The sequence below is a fragment of the Mugil cephalus genome, chromosome 2, assembly GCF_022458985.1.
Source record: "Mugil cephalus isolate CIBA_MC_2020 chromosome 2, CIBA_Mcephalus_1.1, whole genome shotgun sequence".
NCBI classification, from domain to species: Eukaryota; Metazoa; Chordata; class Actinopteri; order Mugiliformes; family Mugilidae; genus Mugil; species Mugil cephalus.
In genome coordinates, this window is record NC_061771.1 from 14,672,861 (window position 1) to 14,691,049 (window position 18,189).

An 18,189-nucleotide genomic window follows, 5' to 3' on the forward strand; every position below is an offset into this window, starting at 1 on the left:
TGGCATCAAAGCAACAGTCAAAAGAAAATCCACTGTGTGGTCACTGGTCAGATTCGATGAAAGAGTGGAGACTCTCAGACAGAGGAGGTAGGGATAAAAAGTCAAAGGATTGTTACGCCCTCTGGGCGTCCAGATCAACTTCTAAAGTTTAATTATGTTCACATCAGAGTGCTGTGCACTGTTTCCTGTTGTCTCACCAGATGTTTACTGCAGTTGTAGTTTTAATTTAACAAAGTCCAGTTTGTTAATGTGCGTGTGCTGGGTGTGTGTCAGCTCTCTCTCCCACAAACTAAGACCTCCACTCCTTGTTCATGCAAAAGATTCTGACAATGTGAAACAGTCAGGTAACTAGATTATACTGTCACATCACAGCAAATTAGCCACAAATTAAAGCATAAAACATATTTACACTGTGCAGTAATGTTATGAGTAATGTTATAACATAAACACCAACACAGCCACAACATTATGACCACTGACAGGAGAAATGAATGACACTGACCGTCTTGTGGCAATACATTGTTCTGCTGGGGAACTTTTGGACCTGACATTCGAGTGGATGTTGATTAGACATGTACCAGCCACCTAGACCAGATCAGGAATCCCCCACCCCATAACAATGACAGTCCTTGATGGCAGCAGCCATCCCCAGGATGCGGCCTGACACACACAATGACATCAGTGCTAACCACCACGCCATAGTGTCACCTTAGGAACAAATAAAAACATGAAGAACAGCACAAGGTGTTGACCTGCCCTCCAGATTCACTAGATTCCAAACTGATCAAATGTCTATGGGATGATTCACAAAGGACCCTCCCCTCATACACATAGGACCCAAAGACCCCCCACTAACAACACCCTGTTTGCAGACACCACAGGACACCCTCAGAAGACCCATGTCCATTCTCTGATGAGTCACAACTGTTTTGAAGACAACAAGGGAGACCTGCACAATATTAGGAAGGTGGTCATAATGGTATGCCTGATCGGTGCAGACGTTCTCGCAACAATACATTTATAATTCGCTGACAACAATATTTGAACATGATTTCTTAAATTGATGCGATGTCATATATATATATATATATATATATATAATCCACAACAACACTACGAAACGATTCTCTACATGACATTTTCTGTGCTCTCCTTAGCGATCAACATATTTCGTGGGCGAGCTCTGCTCTGGAGGCTCGTCCAACGCGGGGGATAACACCAGGGCTGGAGGGGGGGGGGGGGGGGGGGGGCTGACACAACACTGGGACGCAGCTGCAGTCGTCGTAACAGCCTGTGTCAGGGCTTTCCACCGTAGTGCTGCATTTTCACATCGCCCCAGCGGATGCTGCTCGCTCGGACCTCGGTCTTATTTGTTACCGTCATTTAAGCGGCGACATGGCGTCCTACAGGCAGTGGTTTGTGGCCGGCATCGCCCTTCTGTGTCTCTATGGGGCGGTGGAGTGTAAAAAGGTTTTTAAATGTCCTTCAGGATGCTCCTGCTCCAAGGAGACCATCATCTGCGTCGGTACCTCACAGATTCCCCGGACCATACCGAGCGACATCAACTCACTGTGAGTAAAATAATCACCTAAATAGCTCCACACTCCAGGTGTGGTTGCCTTAATGAACCGTTTAGTAAACAACACAGCATTCGGCGAATGCCACATTTCCTCCTAATGATTCTCCCTACGTAGAGTAGTTGGTACTTGATGTTCTTTTTGGGTTTCTCCCTTCAGGAGCATGGTGAATGGATCCATTGCGGAAATCACAGAGGGGATGTTTTCACTCATGCCTTCTCTTCAGCTATTGTAAGTGTTTTTTGTAGCAAATTGTGGATGATGGTGTAGATGCAGGGCAACACCCACAGGCACACACACACAAAAATGTATGAGTTCATAATACTCTAACTTTTTACTGGTAGTCTGGGTCAAACGTGTTAAAGTGGATTCATTTCAGTTTATTCACTTGTGAAGGTTTATTTTGTTTTTTCTCCTACAGACTTCTAAATGCAAATTCTTTGACTACAATTAAAGATGACGCGTTCTCTGGTCTCCCTCATCTCGAGTATCTGTGAGTATTTTCGCTCTTACTGTAACATCATGTGTTTTTGCAAATTATGTTTTGCCCATTTCACTAGCAATAAACGTCTGATTTCCTGACTTGTACACCATCATAAACTATTGTTGTGTTATTCTTTGAACAGATTCATTGAAGGCAACAAGATTGAGACGATCACCAAGAATGCCTTTCGTGGTCTGCGAGGTTTGACTCATCTGTAAGCCTCCTATCTGACTACTTTACAGCAAACAGCCATAACATTATGACCTAATAATATGTAGGTCTCTCTTGTGCCTCCAAAACAGTTGTGACTCATCAGAGGATGAACATGGGTCTTCTGAGGGTGTCCTGTGGTGCCTGGCAACAGGATGTCATTAGTGGGGGTCTCTGGGTCCTGTGTGTTGAGGGGAGGGGCTTCAGTTCAGTTTGGGATCTAGTGAATTTGGAGGCCAAGTCAACATCTTGTGCTGTTCATGTTCTTGTTTTTTTGAGCTGTTCCTAAACCTTTTTTGTTTGTGTGTACTTTTGTCAAGCTGCTGCTGTCAAGGAGTGTCATTGTTTTGGGGTGGGGGTGTCTGGTGTGGTCTAGGTGGGTGGTACATGTCTTAGTAACTTCCACACTAATGCCAGGTCTGAAAGTTGTCCAGCAGAACACTGTATTGTCACAAGATGGTCAGTGTTGGCTACTCCTCCTGTCAGTGGTCATAATGTTATGCCTGATTGCTGTATATTGATGCTATATAGCACCAGCAGCTCCAGTGTTTCCTAAATGTGGGGAAAAGCTGAAGCGTGAAATAGAAGATAGTTAGACAGAAATGTGATTTATTCGTTTATTTATTTTTTATTGTCTCCCTGTGTGTTTGTGTCCGCTTCAGCTCTCTTGCAAATAACAAGATGAGGTTTCTGCCAAGAGATCTCTTTTCTGACTTGGATTCATTGCTGGAACTGTGAGTAAGCACTTGTGGTGTGAGCAGTGTGTGTGTGTGTGTGTGTGTGTGTGTGTGTGTGTGTGTGTGTGTGTGTGTGTGTGTGTGTGTGTGTGTGTGAGAGTGAGTGTTTTTTCCATAGCGTGTTCCAAAGTGAAGCTGACTCAGGCTGAGCTCTGTGTTTGGCACTAAATCCCATAAGAACGGTGTGAAATAAAATTCTATCTATCCATCCACCCTTCTTGGCCTCTCTTAATCCTTCACCGTTTGGTGATTCCCCTCTCGTGCATCAGGGACCTGCGAGGCAACTCTTTCCAGTGCAGTTGTGAGAACAAGTGGCTGATGACATGGCTGAAAAACACGAATGCCACAGTGTCAGATGTCTTCTGCGCAGGCCCCAATGACATGAAGGGCAAGCGGCTCAATGACCTTCCTCTTCCACCCGGCGAATGCATTTCCACAGGTAAAATGACAACGGCACAGGCAAGTTCATTTAGGAGTAGCCATAGGTACTGGTTAACATTAAAATAAGAGAAATCAATTAAAGTGCTGAATAATTTAACAGGGTACTAGCATGCACCATGCTGCACTTAGATACAGCAAACACACCCACAAGGTCAGCAAAAAGACATCCACACACACATGTATTTATATTTGTGTAGAGTATACTGTATGTACACTTAACACAAACACAAGATTCAGTGTCCACAGTGTCTACAGCCACAGGAGCTGCTCCGTGAAGCTGTGTTTAAGGACAGTGGTGCTAACATATGCAGACATGGGACAAACATATTTCTAACATGCAGATGTTTAGTCAATGTTCACCACATTTGTCATTTTATGTTAGTTATGACACCATGCCAAAGTTTGAAACACCCAAAAGAACAAGAGAGGCAGACTAGAATGATTTCAGGTATTTACCGATTTGGAAAAACTTAAATTTTGACCAGCTAGATGAAAAAGCCAGAGCATAAATAACATGATTAAAAATCATCCACAATTCCCTACTCTGCCCAGCTGTATAACAGCTCATCTTTTTGTAACAGTTAAGCTACTATGACCAATTAGTTTCACTTGGCGATCATTTAAGTCTAAAACAGTTATTGAGATGAAGAAAAACATTGGGATTCCCAATCAGGCCACATCACATCTACATCACATGTGACCTCAGAGGAGAACACAGATATCTTCTTACTTGTTATCAAGCAGTAGGTTGCACCACTACGAGGACAAACCTTTTAGATTAACAGTATTAAAACATTTACCATTTCCATGAAGTGTGACCAGATCTCATGCTGTATGAGCAGTTTATTATGTTCACAAGGTGCATCATCATCACAGGCCCAGCTGTGAATGTACGTTAAACTGTGGGAGGTAGACTCTGCACTCAGAAAAATCACACACCAGGCACAGGGAGAATATGCACACTGTAACAACTGCACTACTGTGCCTCTGGGCAGAGCTATCAATAAACCTTTAAAAAGAGCAGACCTAGCATTTAGCTTGCACAGCAAATAAGAGAACAATAAAATTGCATACTCCCGTTTTTGTGGACTGGACAGAGTTTGTGGAAACACTACATTTCACCAATAGTTGAACATGCAGCTAGAAAAGATGAGATTAATCACATGCAGTAGTCATAACAACACATCTGAAGATGCAAATATCGACAAAGAACAGCATTTGTGTTTTTGTCCCCATGAGCTCTGCAGTGAAAGGCCTTTGTGACTTGATCCGAGTGTACAGAGTCGTTGTGAATTAAAACCAAAGCTACCAAAAACATTCACTGTGTTTCTACATCACAACTTTATTTACGGATATTAAATCGGATGTTACATTATAAATGTACTGTTCATCTTGTGTTTCCCAGTTACACTGTTTCATCAGAATACCAATAGAGAAAAACTGGATTTCATTAGTAGTCACTATTAGTTTAAGTGTGGCACTTAGTCATCGTTGAGGGCACAACATTTAGAGTAAATGTAATATCTCATAGGCCCACAGTGAGAAAGCAACACCGCACACAGTATTAAATGCAAAATATTACTGATACTAAAAGCAGAATTTGATAGCCCGGACTGTCCACGCAAAGATCTTAACAGAAAATGTAATTCAAGCAGAAACGTCTGAAATGATGACGGTTTCACTTCATCAGCAAACCTGAAATTTCTCTTTTCTTTTGTCTGCGTCTCACAGACTTTGTGCGTCATCAGTCCATTCCCATTCAGGCCATGTCAGCGGACATCTTCTCCTTCAAAGAGGACATCTATGTGGCGATGGCAGCCCCGAACTCCAACAGCTGCGTGATCATGGAGTGGGATCATATCGAAATGAATTTCCGAAAATTTGATAATATAACAGGTTAGACAATGCGTAGTCCCAGTCTTTTATCAAAGACAAGGTTGATATTTTCAACACATCTCCAAAAAAGACCAAAAGTGACAGTGAATTGACCCATTACAGATGTTATTCCTCTGTTTCATAGACCTCTAAAAATTCAGTATCATATTAACTGACTTGTTACTATATTGTGATGTTACTATTTTTTTTTGTTTGTTTGTTTATTATCTGTGTTGTTTTAACACTGACAACCTTTTCCTCACAGGGAAGTCTGTTGTTGGGTGCAAGTCTGTCCTGATCGAAAACCACGTCCTGATAATAGTCACCCAGCTCTTCGGCGGCTCCCACATTTACAAATTTGACGATCAACAGAACAAGTTCAGCAAGTTTCAAACTATCGAAGTCTTCAACATCTCAAAGCCAAATGACATTGAGGTCTTTCAAATGGAAGGAAGCTGGTATTTTGTGATTGTAGACAGCTCTAAGGCGGGCCTGTCTACTCTGTACAAGTGGACAGATGAACCGGACCGCAACCAAACCGGTTTCTACTCCTACCAGTTCCTCCATGAGTGGTTTCGTGACACAGATGCCGAGTTCGTGGAGGTGGACGGGAAGTCGTACCTCATCTTAGCCAGTCGCTCTCAGCCGCCCGTCATCTACCTGTGGAACAAGAGCACCCTGAAGTTCATACTTCACGGTGAAATCCCAAATGTGGACGACGTGGTGGCAGTCAAAGCTTTTCGAGTGGAGGGCGAGATGTATCTGGCCATGACTTGCTACATCGGCGACTCCAAGGTCCTCAAGTGGACCAATAAGCAGTTCACCGAGGTCCAGCCTCTTCCCTCTCGAGGGGCCATGATCCTCCAGCCTTTCACCTTCACAGACAGACACTACCTTGCTCTTGGCAGTGATTACTCTTTCACACAGATCTACCTGTGGGACACGGAGACAAAAATGTTTCACAAGTTCAAGGACATTTATGTGCAGTCGCCCCGGTCATTCACAGTGGTGACCAATGACCGGAGGAATTTCATCTTCTCCTCCAGCTTCAAGGGCAAATCAATGGTTTTTGAGCATATTATTGTAGATTTAAGCTTGTAATACTGAACAAAATGACCAATGATCCCAATATGTGTTGGTCACTCAGATCAATAATGTGTGTATACTACGAAAGGAGTCTCAAATGCTGTACATCTTCCTTATGCAACTAGATATATCTTCTTTAGTTTGAGACAAAATGTGTTGGCAAGTTTTTTTTAAGCAACTATGGAGGTGTGACACTTGTTAGTGAACTTGATACTGAAGGATAGAAATACGAAGCAGTCTTTGAAAATGGAACCGCATGAAGATCATTTCATGCCAAACCAGTTATGTCGGCGAAAGCGTTGGCTTTCATCCTAGTTCCGTCAAGCAAACAATAGCTAAGGTTGGGAGTGTCCGTTCTGGCAACGGCAACTGTATGCTATAGCCTGATCACCCCACATATTTATAACCCATCAAGGGTTATCCAGAATGTATTTCCCACTATATATTAGTGTTTATGGTGCACCTGTGAACTGGGTACTTATTTAATAGTTACTATTGTTTCAGCAAACTAAAAAAAGAGAAACCTTGAGAAATAGTGACTATTCCACCTTTAAGCCTTGATTGTCTACACAACAAATCTGAACAAAGTACCAATTTTTAGGCTGCTCGAAATGAGAAAAAGTGTCAATATGCTTGTTTATATCTCCTTTGAGTGGCCTAACTTGAAAACAGGGCGAAAGGCCTGCTGTCACAGAGCAGGTATGTGATAGTAAATTTATTTATAGGAATGATGGCACTTTTAAGCAGTTTGAAGTTGTACCTGGGATGGTATTCATAGTGTTGCCTTTAGTTGTTTATCCAAAAAGCTAACAAGCAGAAGTCCGCCCCAAAACTCTTGTAAAGGGCATGTGCTCAACTGTTGGATTGTTGCACAAACAAATTGGATAGTGGTTGGAGTGGGATTCAAATGCAATTTGATTTCCTTACAAAACTGTTTAAAGGTCAGATGTTACCCAAAACTACTCTTTAGCTCTTCAGGTGAAGTGGTTACAGAGACGACAGAAACTGGTGTCTGAGCAGCTTGCTGATATTTTGAAGCCCTTAACCCCAATAAACCCATGGGCAACCACAAAAAAGTGCATGGCACAGAGATGTTTCTCATCACCAAAAGTGCAGCAGAATGTATTAAATTGACTGTTGTGAGCTTAAGCCTGACTGCACAACATTTGTACCAAACTGCAGTATGACTATGCTAATGAGTGCCTGATTAATAGCAACATAAGACATGTAATTTACTCTTGATTCCTATGCAATGCCCATGTATAACACTTAAAGCTGATGCTGAATTACAACCACAAGGTCAACTGTGTGCTGCTTTTTAACTTGAAACGCTTTGTAGGAGACATTTTCATTAAGCCCCTGATACATGCTCTTGTCCTTACCAATCTTTTGATATTTTTCATTAATTGTAAACATTTATGAAAAATCATGAAATCAGACATTTTCTCCCAAACATATGAATGGCAATTAGGCTGTGCTATAAGCAATATGTTTTGCCTGCTTAATTTATTTATTTATTTATTTATTTATTGGCCTTCCATCTGCCTTGATGTCCTACCTATCAATGATCTTTTACCAATATGCAGCCTTCTCTCGTATGTAAGTGTGAGTTTGTGGAAAGTGCATTAAAGAACATTTAACCAAATGTCTTGTAATAAATAGTTTTTCACTTTGCCCTCCAGACTGAAAAAAATAGCTGCAGACAAAGTGCCTCAGACAGCAAGTTTGAAATTGATAGTCTTATCTGATACGGCATTTTCTTTCAATTGCAACGTAGGACAAAAGACAAAATTACATCACATCACACCGGTGTGTTTGTCATCTAAAACATTATTGTAAATGTAATGGGTTTATTCAGACTTAGACAGACACACAGAGTCTTATTATAGTGCGTTATTATTGTTATTCGGTGTTGAGGGATGATGTAATTGATGGTACTGCACAAGCCTCAGAGTAAATTGTTGTCGAGTCTCTCCTCAGCCTCCCCACACTTTGCTGATACAGCTTAGCTATACAGTAGGCTACACACACACACACACGCACACACACACACACCCACACACTGGTATATATATTATGGCCGTAGGTACTATAGTTATTTGCTGAATGGTCTGATGTGCGTGCTTTCACTGCATTCTTGGAAAACACATTAATCCCAAACATAATAATGGTATTCTCCATCATAAGTATTTCATGAAATAGTTATATAGAATACATTGATATCTTTTTCTGACAAGAAAATGTCACCTTAAAACAAATCACTCAATGTTGTAATTATTCTTTTGGAATGTTCCACCGCGCTAATTTTAGTCACGATTTATTCTAACCCATACCTTTATCCAGGCTGAAACTGATAATGCATTACATATTAATCTTCTCTGGTAAGAAGTATGTCTGTTATTGATTGTCTCGCTCAGATCCTTTCTTTTAATCACCGGAGCCAAACCACAGTTATCTAAGTCTGGCAGTGGCTGGCATGTGACAAAATTTCAAGTTAGTGTTTTTGGTTTTAGCAGCCAAAAATACAGCAAGACGACATTATCGTGGTTGAAAGTGACAGTGTTGCCTCAAGCTTCCCTCTGTTTTGCCTCCAGTTAACATCGTGACGTCATAGCGACGTATGAAGGGGTCTATAATCGGAGCACAACCCTTAAAATTAATGAAAAATTCCTATTTTGTCCTATTTGGTTTGTTTGTTTTTAGAATATTATCCATCGTGGATATTCTCATTAATACAGTCACATATCATATACCAGTAATTTCTCACAACTGGAAACCTGCTGGAAACCCATCGTTTCTTTTTACGAGGGTCTCCAAATGCACCGTGACGCTCCTCTGACGTCGACTCGGGCGGAAGTGATGCAGATCGCGTCGCTCGGTCAGCTGTAATCCGTGTCGGTGATGAAAATGTGTCTGAAAAACGCATAGCCAGTAGTGACGGTGATGTAAAACTCACCTTGCGTCGTTGTTAAAATTATTCGTGCAGAGCAGCAGGAGAGATGGACCCGTCCAGGAGGAGCGAGAGTGACTGGCAGGGGCTGGTCAGCGAGGTGAGACTGCTGCAAAGACGGAGACAGGAGACGCAGGAAAGAGCGTGAAAATCTCAACTAATCTACACCGATAGTAGCATAATTATGCAGCCAGGCTAAATATTGTAGTACATCCGCATTTCACTCTCTTTACAGTCGTTCTGCTGCCTCTTGTTTGGACCCACGAACAGTAAATATGTCCGGATTAAACAAAGAGCACAGGATTAAATCTCAGCTCTTTTGTTTATTAACCTGAGGGGAATGTGGTTTAATAAGGAAGTAGATGCTTGTTATTTCCTCTCCTTGGTACATGCAAAGCCTACCTATAGCTTTTAAAGCTACTGATTTGTAAAATGAACACAGGATTTATTCCTCAAATAGGATTATGTATATTTACTTTCCCTGATACATTTTCATGCTGCAGCTGTCTTTCCAGGCTTTTAAAACAATGAACTTCCCAAACTTGACACATTTTTATTTCAGATTCACATGGCACAATCTTTAGCCCATAAATTTAACAAGTGCTGATAAATACATGACCACTTGGTTTGATAATATTTTTGAATGCAAGTCTTTTAGTTTTGAAAGTGGTGCTTTTATATTATGGTATTTCTACTTTAGAACCCTCTTCTTTAAGCCATGCATTTAATTTATGAAATAAAATCATTTGTTATTTGTCATAACTGCTATTTTGTAGGCTTTTTACATACTTATTTCATATATAATGCAAAGCGTGATACAAATTTTTGCTTTCTGAATTGGTGCAATGAATTTTTCTGACCACGTAGCTGCTGAAATAGCCCTTTAAGTACTATAGATGATAGACGCCATAAGTGATCGTCATAATTACATTATAAGGGAAAGGTGGGAATCATTAAATGAACTTGTCATTAACTTGTTTCTGCTTCCTTAATGTGAGAAGTGTCTGATGCATCTGGAGAACAAGTTTAATATGCCTGATTCATCCAGAATGATGAATGAATCATGGAAATAACTGCAACCCATGGCCCCTTTTTTTCACTAAAACGTTTGTTCTTACATGCAGTTCCTGGTTTGCAAGCAGAAGCTGGAGAGTAAGACAGAAGCTCTTCTGATTCTGTCTAAAGAGCTGGACACCTGCCAGCAGGAGAGGGATCAGTACAAACTGATGGCCAACCAGCTCCGCGAACGACACCAAGGACTCAAGAAGAAGTACAGGGAACTCATTGTAAGCAGAGCTAATACAACGTTAAAGATTATTCATGGGTGTTAGAATAAAACATATCATTGACTGCGATGAAATCTTGTAAATGTGGCATTCAAGTACAGTCTCATTTGTTCTGATAACTAACAGGATGGAGATACCTCTCTGCCTCCGGAGAAGAGGAACCAAGTAAGTGATTTCAACCTGTCGTGTGTGTATATATATATATATATATATATACATATATATATGTATATATATACAGTGTGTGTGTGCGCACATGGGTGTGTGTGTCTGTGTACAGAACTGACAAATAGAAAATCTGCAGAGACCTTGAACAAAGTCCATATTGTGTGCACACAAACTAGGGGGATGAGCTAGATTCAGGAGATTCAGGCCTGTCTCTCAGTAGAAGACCTATATACTATGTAAACGTTATAGCAATAATAATTATGACAGGTTTTACTGCCTACAGGCCAAACACTTTACCATTCTTCTCAAAACCTTATGTATTTTATTTGAGCAAACATGAAATATTTTCCAGTACCTTATGGGATTCTTTCTTCTTCACGACTGTTGAACAGACATATTAATTGAATCGACCAGTTTGATATGTGTGATTTAGCTCATGTGACGTTTTTTTTTTTTTTTTCAGGTGAATTTAGCTCAGCTGCTCATAGACTCCAGAGAAAAAAGCAGTCAACTTTCTGAGGAGGTGAAGGAGCTGAAACAACGACTGTTGGAAGCGCAGGGCGACAATAAGGTGTTACTTCAAGCTGTTCGCCGTTAAGGAAGATGCTGTTATATTGGACACACACACAAAGCGTGTTCATTTGATTTATTTCCATCTTTTTACTGAAAATATATCATTTATGTATCAGTCTAAGCTAGTGAGTGGTGTTGATTTGAAGACGCAGAATTGATCGTGATCTTCATTGTGATCTGAGAGACACTTTTTTTCTTACCGCCTGTTAACGCAGCTTCTCCGGATGACCATCACCAAACAGAGGCTGGGAGACGAGGAGGTCGGCGCTCGACACTTCCCGGCACATGAGAGGGAGGATCTGGTCAAACAGTTGGAAAGAGCGAGAGAACAGGTGAGGACTCATGTCATCATGTGATACTCGTTTAATGCTGTCACAGCTTAACAACCAGATTATCCTCATGTCAGTGTTAACATAGTGTGTCACATGACAAGTTATTGTTGACACACATAAAACAGGCTTTTGACAGACAAATTATAGAATAATACAAATAGAAATTATTGCACAAAAGTTATAACCTTTGAAGAATCGACTCTCTTCTGTTCAAACTCTCCAGCTGTTCTATGATTCATGATGGACTGTGAAGAATAAAGATAAATATGAGCAGATGAAATATTTAATGAGTCAAATATATATTAAAAAAAACTGTAGGCATCAGCTTAAGGAGCCACGCTCTATGTACTGACACGGTGCGTCTTGTTCTTCTGCAGAACGAGGTGCTGGAGCACAGCGTGAAGTCGCTCACAGACGAGCTTCAGGATGTCCGAGCAGAACGGGACGTGTTTCAGCAGAAGGCTCATCGGCTCAACGTGGAGATGAACCACATCGTGGGGAACGAGACTCGGCTTTTAGACATAGACGCGCTCTGCATGGAGAACAGGTCGGTTCCTCAGTGACTGATTGTTGCTAATGATTTGAATCCAAAGGTCAGATTTTGAATCTACATTAGCATCCTGTTGAAACCCCATCAACCTACTAATTCACGTCATATGGTTACTATGAACTTTAGGGTATTATGGGATTGTCACATTTAAATTTTAAGGAGTCACACCTTGTTTCTGTATAAATTCAAATGGTCTTTCAGGTACTTGCATGAGCGGCTAAGTCAGTTCCAAGAGGAGGTTAACCTGCTCAAAACCAATCTGATAAAGTACAAGGTAGCTGCGCTCTATTTCGTCTTTCATTAAATCGTTATGATTTATTTATATGCCCTCAAAACCTTAAACGGCTGCGCTCTCATCTGATTTCAGAGTGCCCTGGAGTGCAGGAGAACCTCTAAAATCTGCGGGAAACCCAACAGCAGTGCCCTGACCGGGGTGCTTTCAGCTAAACAAGGTCATTTCCTCTTCTAACGAGAGCTTCTTTTATTCTTCAAATAGAATAAATTTCTTTTATTATTCAAATGTGCTCTCTGGAAATTTACTGGAAATCTCCAAACGTGTGTGCAGTTAAGGAACTGTTGCTGTCTGAAGAAAACGGTTGCAGTTTGCCGGTGACTCCTCAGTCCATCTCAGACCTCAAGTCTCTCGCCACAGCTCTGCTGGAAACCATCCACGAGAAGAACATGGTGATTTCTCACCAGCGGCAAATCAATAAGTGCGCCTCTTTTTGTTACACTCTAATTATTCTTTGGTGGAAATTGTTTTTTGGGCCAGATCTCTGATGTTCTCTGGGTTTCTTTATTTCCCATTAGGATTCTTGGATGTCGAGTGGCAGAGCTGGAGAAGAAACTGAAAACATTGGAGCTGTCGGGATTATGGAGCCTTCCAGGTGGATAGAGTTGTCTATATATGCTGACTCAACTGCATATGTTTTTAACCTTTTTAAACATACTGTTAACAACAATTCCTTTCGCTTCTTCTCCCCCTTGGCTTCTTGCTACCTGGAGGTCTGACTTATAATGTGTCTCTGGGAATATGTGGAAGTATGTTCCTCTAGTAAAGTGTCACCTTTTGTTTAAAGCCTTAACTTCATCTTCTTCATTACTTTCTCACATCTGCCACCGTTAAATTCACTCACCTCCATCTAATTCAGCAGTTTCAGCTGAATGCGTTATAGGAGCTTACTTTGAATTGTGTTTTGTGACGTCAGGAGGAAAAGACACCATCATCCCGAACAGTCAGCAGGTGGAGTCACCAGATTCTCCCGGACATGGAGGTGAATATTCAGTGTTTGTGTTTTATGTTACTGTTATTGGAACAGCTTTGAACATCGTCCATATTTGTCTGTTCTTACAGGCGACAGGGGGTCTGAAAATATTCCCACAGAGGAGCAGAGTCCCCTAGAAGTTCCAAACGAAAGCAGTGAAACAGTGGCTGTGTCAGGTTTTCAGGATGCCTCCCCACCACCATCCATCACAGAGACCTGCCAGCAGAACTCTTCTCAGCAGCTGGTTGAGGGCGAGCTAGCGCGCCCTCCATCGGAAATGCCAAATACTGACGATCAGTGTCATGACAGTGCACATCCACACACCGCGACTGATTGTTTAACAAAAGATGACGAGTGTCCGAGTGACTCTGTCGATGAAGCGACGTGCTCGGAGAAAACCCACCCATCAGACCCTTTTCACTCACAGCATCCTTCAGAGAACTCGGTGCCGACAGGAGGAAGAGAGGAGGAGGAATCAGATGGACGAACTGAAGGAGAGGAAGCTCTTGAGCCTGAGTCGATTATATCAAAGGAAAATATTCATGTCGTTTCCTCGACTACGGTCTCTACTTCTGCTTCTGAAGAGCAGCAGGAGGACGTCCAACTGAACCTGGTAGCAGATGTGTGCGATAACCAGGACACAAGTCTTCCAGAAGCTACTCAGATGCAGCACAGCATTTAAAAAGAAGAAAAAGATGATCTTTTCTTTTTTTTATCTAAAGTCCAACAGAACATGATAGCTTTCTCATTCAAAAAAATGAATAATCTAAAGCAGATTTTCCTGCTTTCACTCGGCCCACTTTCAGACTGTAGAATACACCGATCAGCCACAACATTAAAACCACTGACAGGAGAAGTTTTGGACCTGGCGTTAAGAAGACCCCTGTTCATTCCCTCATGAGTCACAAGGAAACCTACACTAATATTAACATGGTGGTCATAATGTTATGCCTGATTGGTGTATATTAGTTGTGGAGAATGATGGCGATAAACCCAAACAAGGGCTATCTAATGTGTCTGATATGACTGTCATGCTACATGTATTTTCTTGAATGTTTGTCACATAAGAAAGACTAAAATTTAACTTAACGTGTTATATTTCTGCTGCTAGCTCTTGAGAAATACATTTAATTGGATATTTTTTCACATAGGAAATGTAAAGGCACTAAGTACCTTTGCTTCAGTGATGCTACTGATCATCACAAGACAGAGGAGGCGCTGCTCAATAACAAAATGTCTGTCGGACAGTTCCTCTTCATCTTCCTACCTCTGTATGACCCACTCATGTGATGTGAAAGAAACTTACTGCGAACGCTGTTGGAGATTTTAGGTTGAGCTTTATTTGATTCATCGAACGCAGTAAAACAGCATAACTTGTGTGTATTCGTTTTACATGGTGAAGTATTCATTCCTTCAGTTCTTCCAAATAGATTTTGTCTAAAAGCTACACTCGTGTTTAAAACCAAACATCCTTATAAAAGTCACTTTTAATGACAAAATCGTAGGATTATCAAAGCTATTTAAAATGCTGCATGAATATATTACGAGCCCAATGCGTATTTTTGTCCACGCTTAGATAAAAGAAATGTTGACACTGAGCAGTTCATAGTAAAGAATACATTTATAGACTTTAACAGTTGCACAATGAAATCACATCTGTATTACCAGCACTGATGTCTTCAACCTGTTTTTTTGTGGTAGAAATAGAGGTAATAATAATCCAATAAATTCACCAGACAAAAATGACATAAAGGCATCTCTGTGCGTATTCTATGTGATGAATGTGTGGTAACTTTAAAAGAAAGTGCTTGCATGCTAACTTTAATTAATGATTAATTCTTTTTCCAAGAATTTGGTCACTAAACAATCAAAATGGCAACCCATCTAATAGTTGTATAAACGGAAAGCACAAATGTAAACCTCTTCTTGATGTGAGATGAAGAACAATACATCTGACAGTGTGAATACTGGAGGTGGGCTTCATTGAGTAATTGATCGGTTTCATGACATCAGACACCAAGGCAATTATCTTTAAAACTGAGCAACAGTATTGGCCACTATTGTTTGGCTAATTACTCCTCAGCTGCCTTAAGTACATTGTACCCCAGAGACCGGGGGAGGTAATCCCAATAACACAGCAACCTAGCCTCCGGCCTGCGTTTCCATGCAGCAGGCTCCCAGCGTTTCCTCCAAGCCCCAAGTCATCTATCTTCTCATGAATCACCACCGCCCTTCCGATCACAGACAGGCCTCCAAACAGTGTTGCCTGGGATTCAAACATGGCGCTGATTCTCCCTTGCTCGGGCACAAAGTTGCCAAAGTCTCCGGGGTGGCCGGGGTGATCTACGCCATATGGGTTGTAGTGGCCACCCGTTGAGTCACATCCCTGGCTCAGGTCTCCGTACTGATGGATGTGCACCGCCCTGGGCTCCGAAGTGTCCTCCGCTGGGAATCCGCTGAACCGGAGCATAACTTGGAGATTTCCATGAGGATAATCCTGCTTAAACAGTGCCTGACCATACACTTTGGGCAGGCCCTCGGGAAGTGAGGTGCTGGGTCTCATTTTGCAGACTGCATACACAGTGCCATTGTGCTGTAAGACCTCCGGAGGGGCTGCGGTGTCACTGTTGGTTGAGAGACATTGTTGACAGCCAGCCAGCAGAACCACCAGAGTGATCTCTAGGAGACTCATTGACCTGAAATATTTAAGAGTGATTAGAGCAATGCTTCACATCGACACACATGAAAATGGATAAGAAAATAAATGTCAAATGACAATCGAGGCAATGTCTAGATCCTTAACGAAGCCCAGGTACAAATTGGGAAAAAAAAAAAAAAAAAGACAGTGCACACAACAATAATAATACTGTATATTATATAGTACACTAGACCTGAACAAGAGCCATAAAGTACTAGCTGTTTTTTTTTTTATCTCCATCGGACTGTAATGTCGCAGTTAGAAGTTAATTAGACTGCACATACGTGGAGCCTTTTAGATAACGTAAAGTAGACTTACCGCAACAGATGCATGGTCGCCATTAAGAGGAAAAATAAAATGCAGCAAAATATTAAACGTTTTGCGTTTTAAACCCCTCAGTGTTGGCCGCGCGACGAACAAAGATGCCAAAATGTTTCCTAACAGTCTTGTACAAGCGTGTGAGAACTCGTTGCTGCTGATGAGGGTGGAGCAGAGAGACACGTGTGCGTGTGTGTGCGTGTGCGTGCGTGTGTGTTTGTACATCTATCTTTTCGAGGACCAACTTTTCTAGTTTTAAACCATGGGAGTGAGGACATTTGTCCAAAATGAGACATTTTGGCCGGCCCTCACTTCTTCACAAGGTCGTTCAGAAAAGACTTGATTTTAGGGTAAGGCTACAATACGGTTTTGCTTAGGCACTTAGGGTAAGGAGCTAGGGAATGTCAATGGATGTCCTCACTATCTGTACAAACGCTAATGCTGTACTTTTGGACTTTGGTTTGTTATTGGAAAAGATTTCTGCAGTTTCATTATGGCAATAAGCCAGTCACCCCAGCATCAACCCTTTCCATTCAGTGTTTGTGAAGTTTCTCATTCATGTAGGTCATGTTTTTTTTAAAAAGCATTTTAAAAAACAAAACAATGAACTGGACTTGTTGAGAAGACGTTTCACCATTCATCCGAGTAGTTTCTTCAGTACTAGGGCCAGAGAAGATGGTTTGAAAAAGGATACATCAGATTGGAAAAAAATCTTCTCTTGAGATATGAGATATGAGATATGACTGAGATATGATCTGGCATCAGTTTTAACAGTCTTAACTTCTGTCGCCAAGAACTTTCAACATCATACACACCTGGAGACTGGAGCCTCTGACTGACAGGCAACTTATGAACCTTATGCAGACGCTGCGCAGACTAAGGAGGTTTGTGGATACAAACATTTGTATGACGCGTTTGGTGAAATTTCGGAGGAATTTGGACAAAATTTCGGCCGCCATTGTTGAAAGTGGCCATTAATGGAAATGAATTGCACTGGGTTATACCCACAGAGTTTCCTCTTTAACCTCAATCTTCCCATCAGTTGCATAGAACTGAAGAAGATACTCAGATGGGAGGCGAAACTAGTCCAGCTGCTTAGATAGATAGATAGATAGATAGATAGAGTTACGGGCCTGTGTGTGTGTGGCCTTGTCTTTTTGTTCTCATTTCAGGTACCGCCTTCCCCCCCTCCACCTCAATCAGCTGATTAGCTGATTGCCAGCTGTAGTCCATAAAGATCCGACCTGTGTGCGTCGTTAGGAGAGTGATCCTGCAGCCAGCGTGTGCAGCGTGTTTGTTTCTGGCCGGCATTGTGGTGTCTGAAAAGGCTTCTTCTTGGTTTATTGTAGATTGTAAATAAATCCCTGCGATTGCAGACGGTCCTTGGTTGGCTTCTTTGGTTTGTTTTCTCCTTTTACCTCAATTGTTACCTCCTTGTGTTCCCCTAGACATTTTCTGCCCTGTCGGGTCGTAACAGATAGATAGATAGATAGATAGATATTAGCTCCATGTTCGTCCAACTTTTTGCGTAATTTTTTACGCAATTCATACTCTATTTTTTTTTTCTTTGCCGGAATACTTGTTCTCTATGTGTTTGTAAAAGAACATAAAAACATATTAAACTGTACTGTAAAGGTAA

General features: G+C 41.4%; 3 protein-coding genes across 4 annotated transcripts; 2 read left to right on the forward strand and 1 right to left on the reverse strand.

The window, feature by feature from the left end:
* Positions 1-1,255: 1,255 nt before the first annotated feature.
* LOC125004774 (leucine-rich repeat LGI family member 2-like) lies at positions 1,256-8,053 on the forward strand. The gene is made up of 8 exons (XM_047579667.1): positions 1,256-1,571; positions 1,737-1,808; positions 1,999-2,070; positions 2,204-2,275; positions 2,934-3,005; positions 3,278-3,447; positions 5,181-5,345; positions 5,590-8,053. Exons 1-8 carry the CDS (start codon positions 1,396-1,398, stop codon positions 6,423-6,425), a joined length of 1,635 nt encoding a protein of 544 aa, XP_047435623.1. The 5' UTR covers positions 1,256-1,395; the 3' UTR covers positions 6,426-8,053.
* Positions 8,054-9,267: 1,214 nt separating this feature from the next.
* Positions 9,268-15,282, forward strand: LOC125000479 (coiled-coil domain-containing protein 149-like). 2 transcript variants are annotated; one of them, XM_047576031.1, is made up of 13 exons: positions 9,268-9,460; positions 10,485-10,646; positions 10,773-10,811; positions 11,278-11,385; positions 11,603-11,719; positions 12,097-12,266; positions 12,471-12,543; positions 12,637-12,721; positions 12,835-12,982; positions 13,080-13,156; positions 13,275-13,310; positions 13,478-13,543; positions 13,624-15,282. In XM_047576031.1, exons 1-13 carry the CDS (start codon positions 9,410-9,412, stop codon positions 14,214-14,216), a joined length of 1,725 nt encoding a protein of 574 aa, XP_047431987.1. In that variant the 5' UTR covers positions 9,268-9,409; the 3' UTR covers positions 14,217-15,282. The 2 variants fall into 2 exon arrangements, with proteins under 2 accessions (XP_047431987.1, XP_047431988.1); XM_047576032.1 differs by lacking the exon at positions 13,275-13,310.
* Positions 14,855-16,722, reverse strand: LOC125000526 (extracellular superoxide dismutase [Cu-Zn]-like). Its single transcript, XM_047576035.1, has 2 exons — positions 16,551-16,722; positions 14,855-16,230 (listed from the first exon to the last, which is right to left on the reverse strand). The coding sequence occupies exons 1-2, from the start codon at positions 16,571-16,573 to the stop codon at positions 15,603-15,605; spliced, it is 651 nt and encodes a 216-aa protein (XP_047431991.1). The 5' UTR covers positions 16,574-16,722; the 3' UTR covers positions 14,855-15,602.
* Between the last annotated feature and the right edge of the window lie 1,467 nt (positions 16,723-18,189).

What these genes read in the sequence shown, in the direction of transcription:
- LOC125004774 (XM_047579667.1), top strand. Translation starts at nt 1,396, where the DNA reads ATGGCGTCCTACAGGCAGTGGTTTGTGGCCGGCATCGCCCTTCTGTGT. An exon ending in TTGGATTCATTGCTGGAACT is followed by an intron (nt 3,006 to 3,277) that starts GTGAGTAAGCAC and finishes CTCGTGCATCAG; the next exon opens with GGACCTGCGAGGCAACTCTT. An exon ending in CGGCGAATGCATTTCCACAG is followed by an intron (nt 3,448 to 5,180) that starts GTAAAATGACAA and finishes TGCGTCTCACAG; the next exon opens with ACTTTGTGCGTCATCAGTCC.
- LOC125000479 (XM_047576031.1), top strand. Translation starts at nt 9,410, where the DNA reads ATGGACCCGTCCAGGAGGAGCGAGAGTGACTGGCAGGGGCTGGTCAGC. An exon ending in GGCAGGGGCTGGTCAGCGAG is followed by an intron (nt 9,461 to 10,484) that starts GTGAGACTGCTG and finishes TCTTACATGCAG; the next exon opens with TTCCTGGTTTGCAAGCAGAA. An exon ending in CCAATCTGATAAAGTACAAG is followed by an intron (nt 12,544 to 12,636) that starts GTAGCTGCGCTC and finishes ATCTGATTTCAG; the next exon opens with AGTGCCCTGGAGTGCAGGAG.
- LOC125000526 (XM_047576035.1), bottom strand. Translation starts at nt 16,573, where the DNA reads ATGGCGACCATGCATCTGTTGCG. An exon ending in GCGACCATGCATCTGTTGCG is followed by an intron (nt 16,231 to 16,550) that starts GTAAGTCTACTT and finishes TAAATATTTCAG; the next exon opens with GTCAATGAGTCTCCTAGAGA.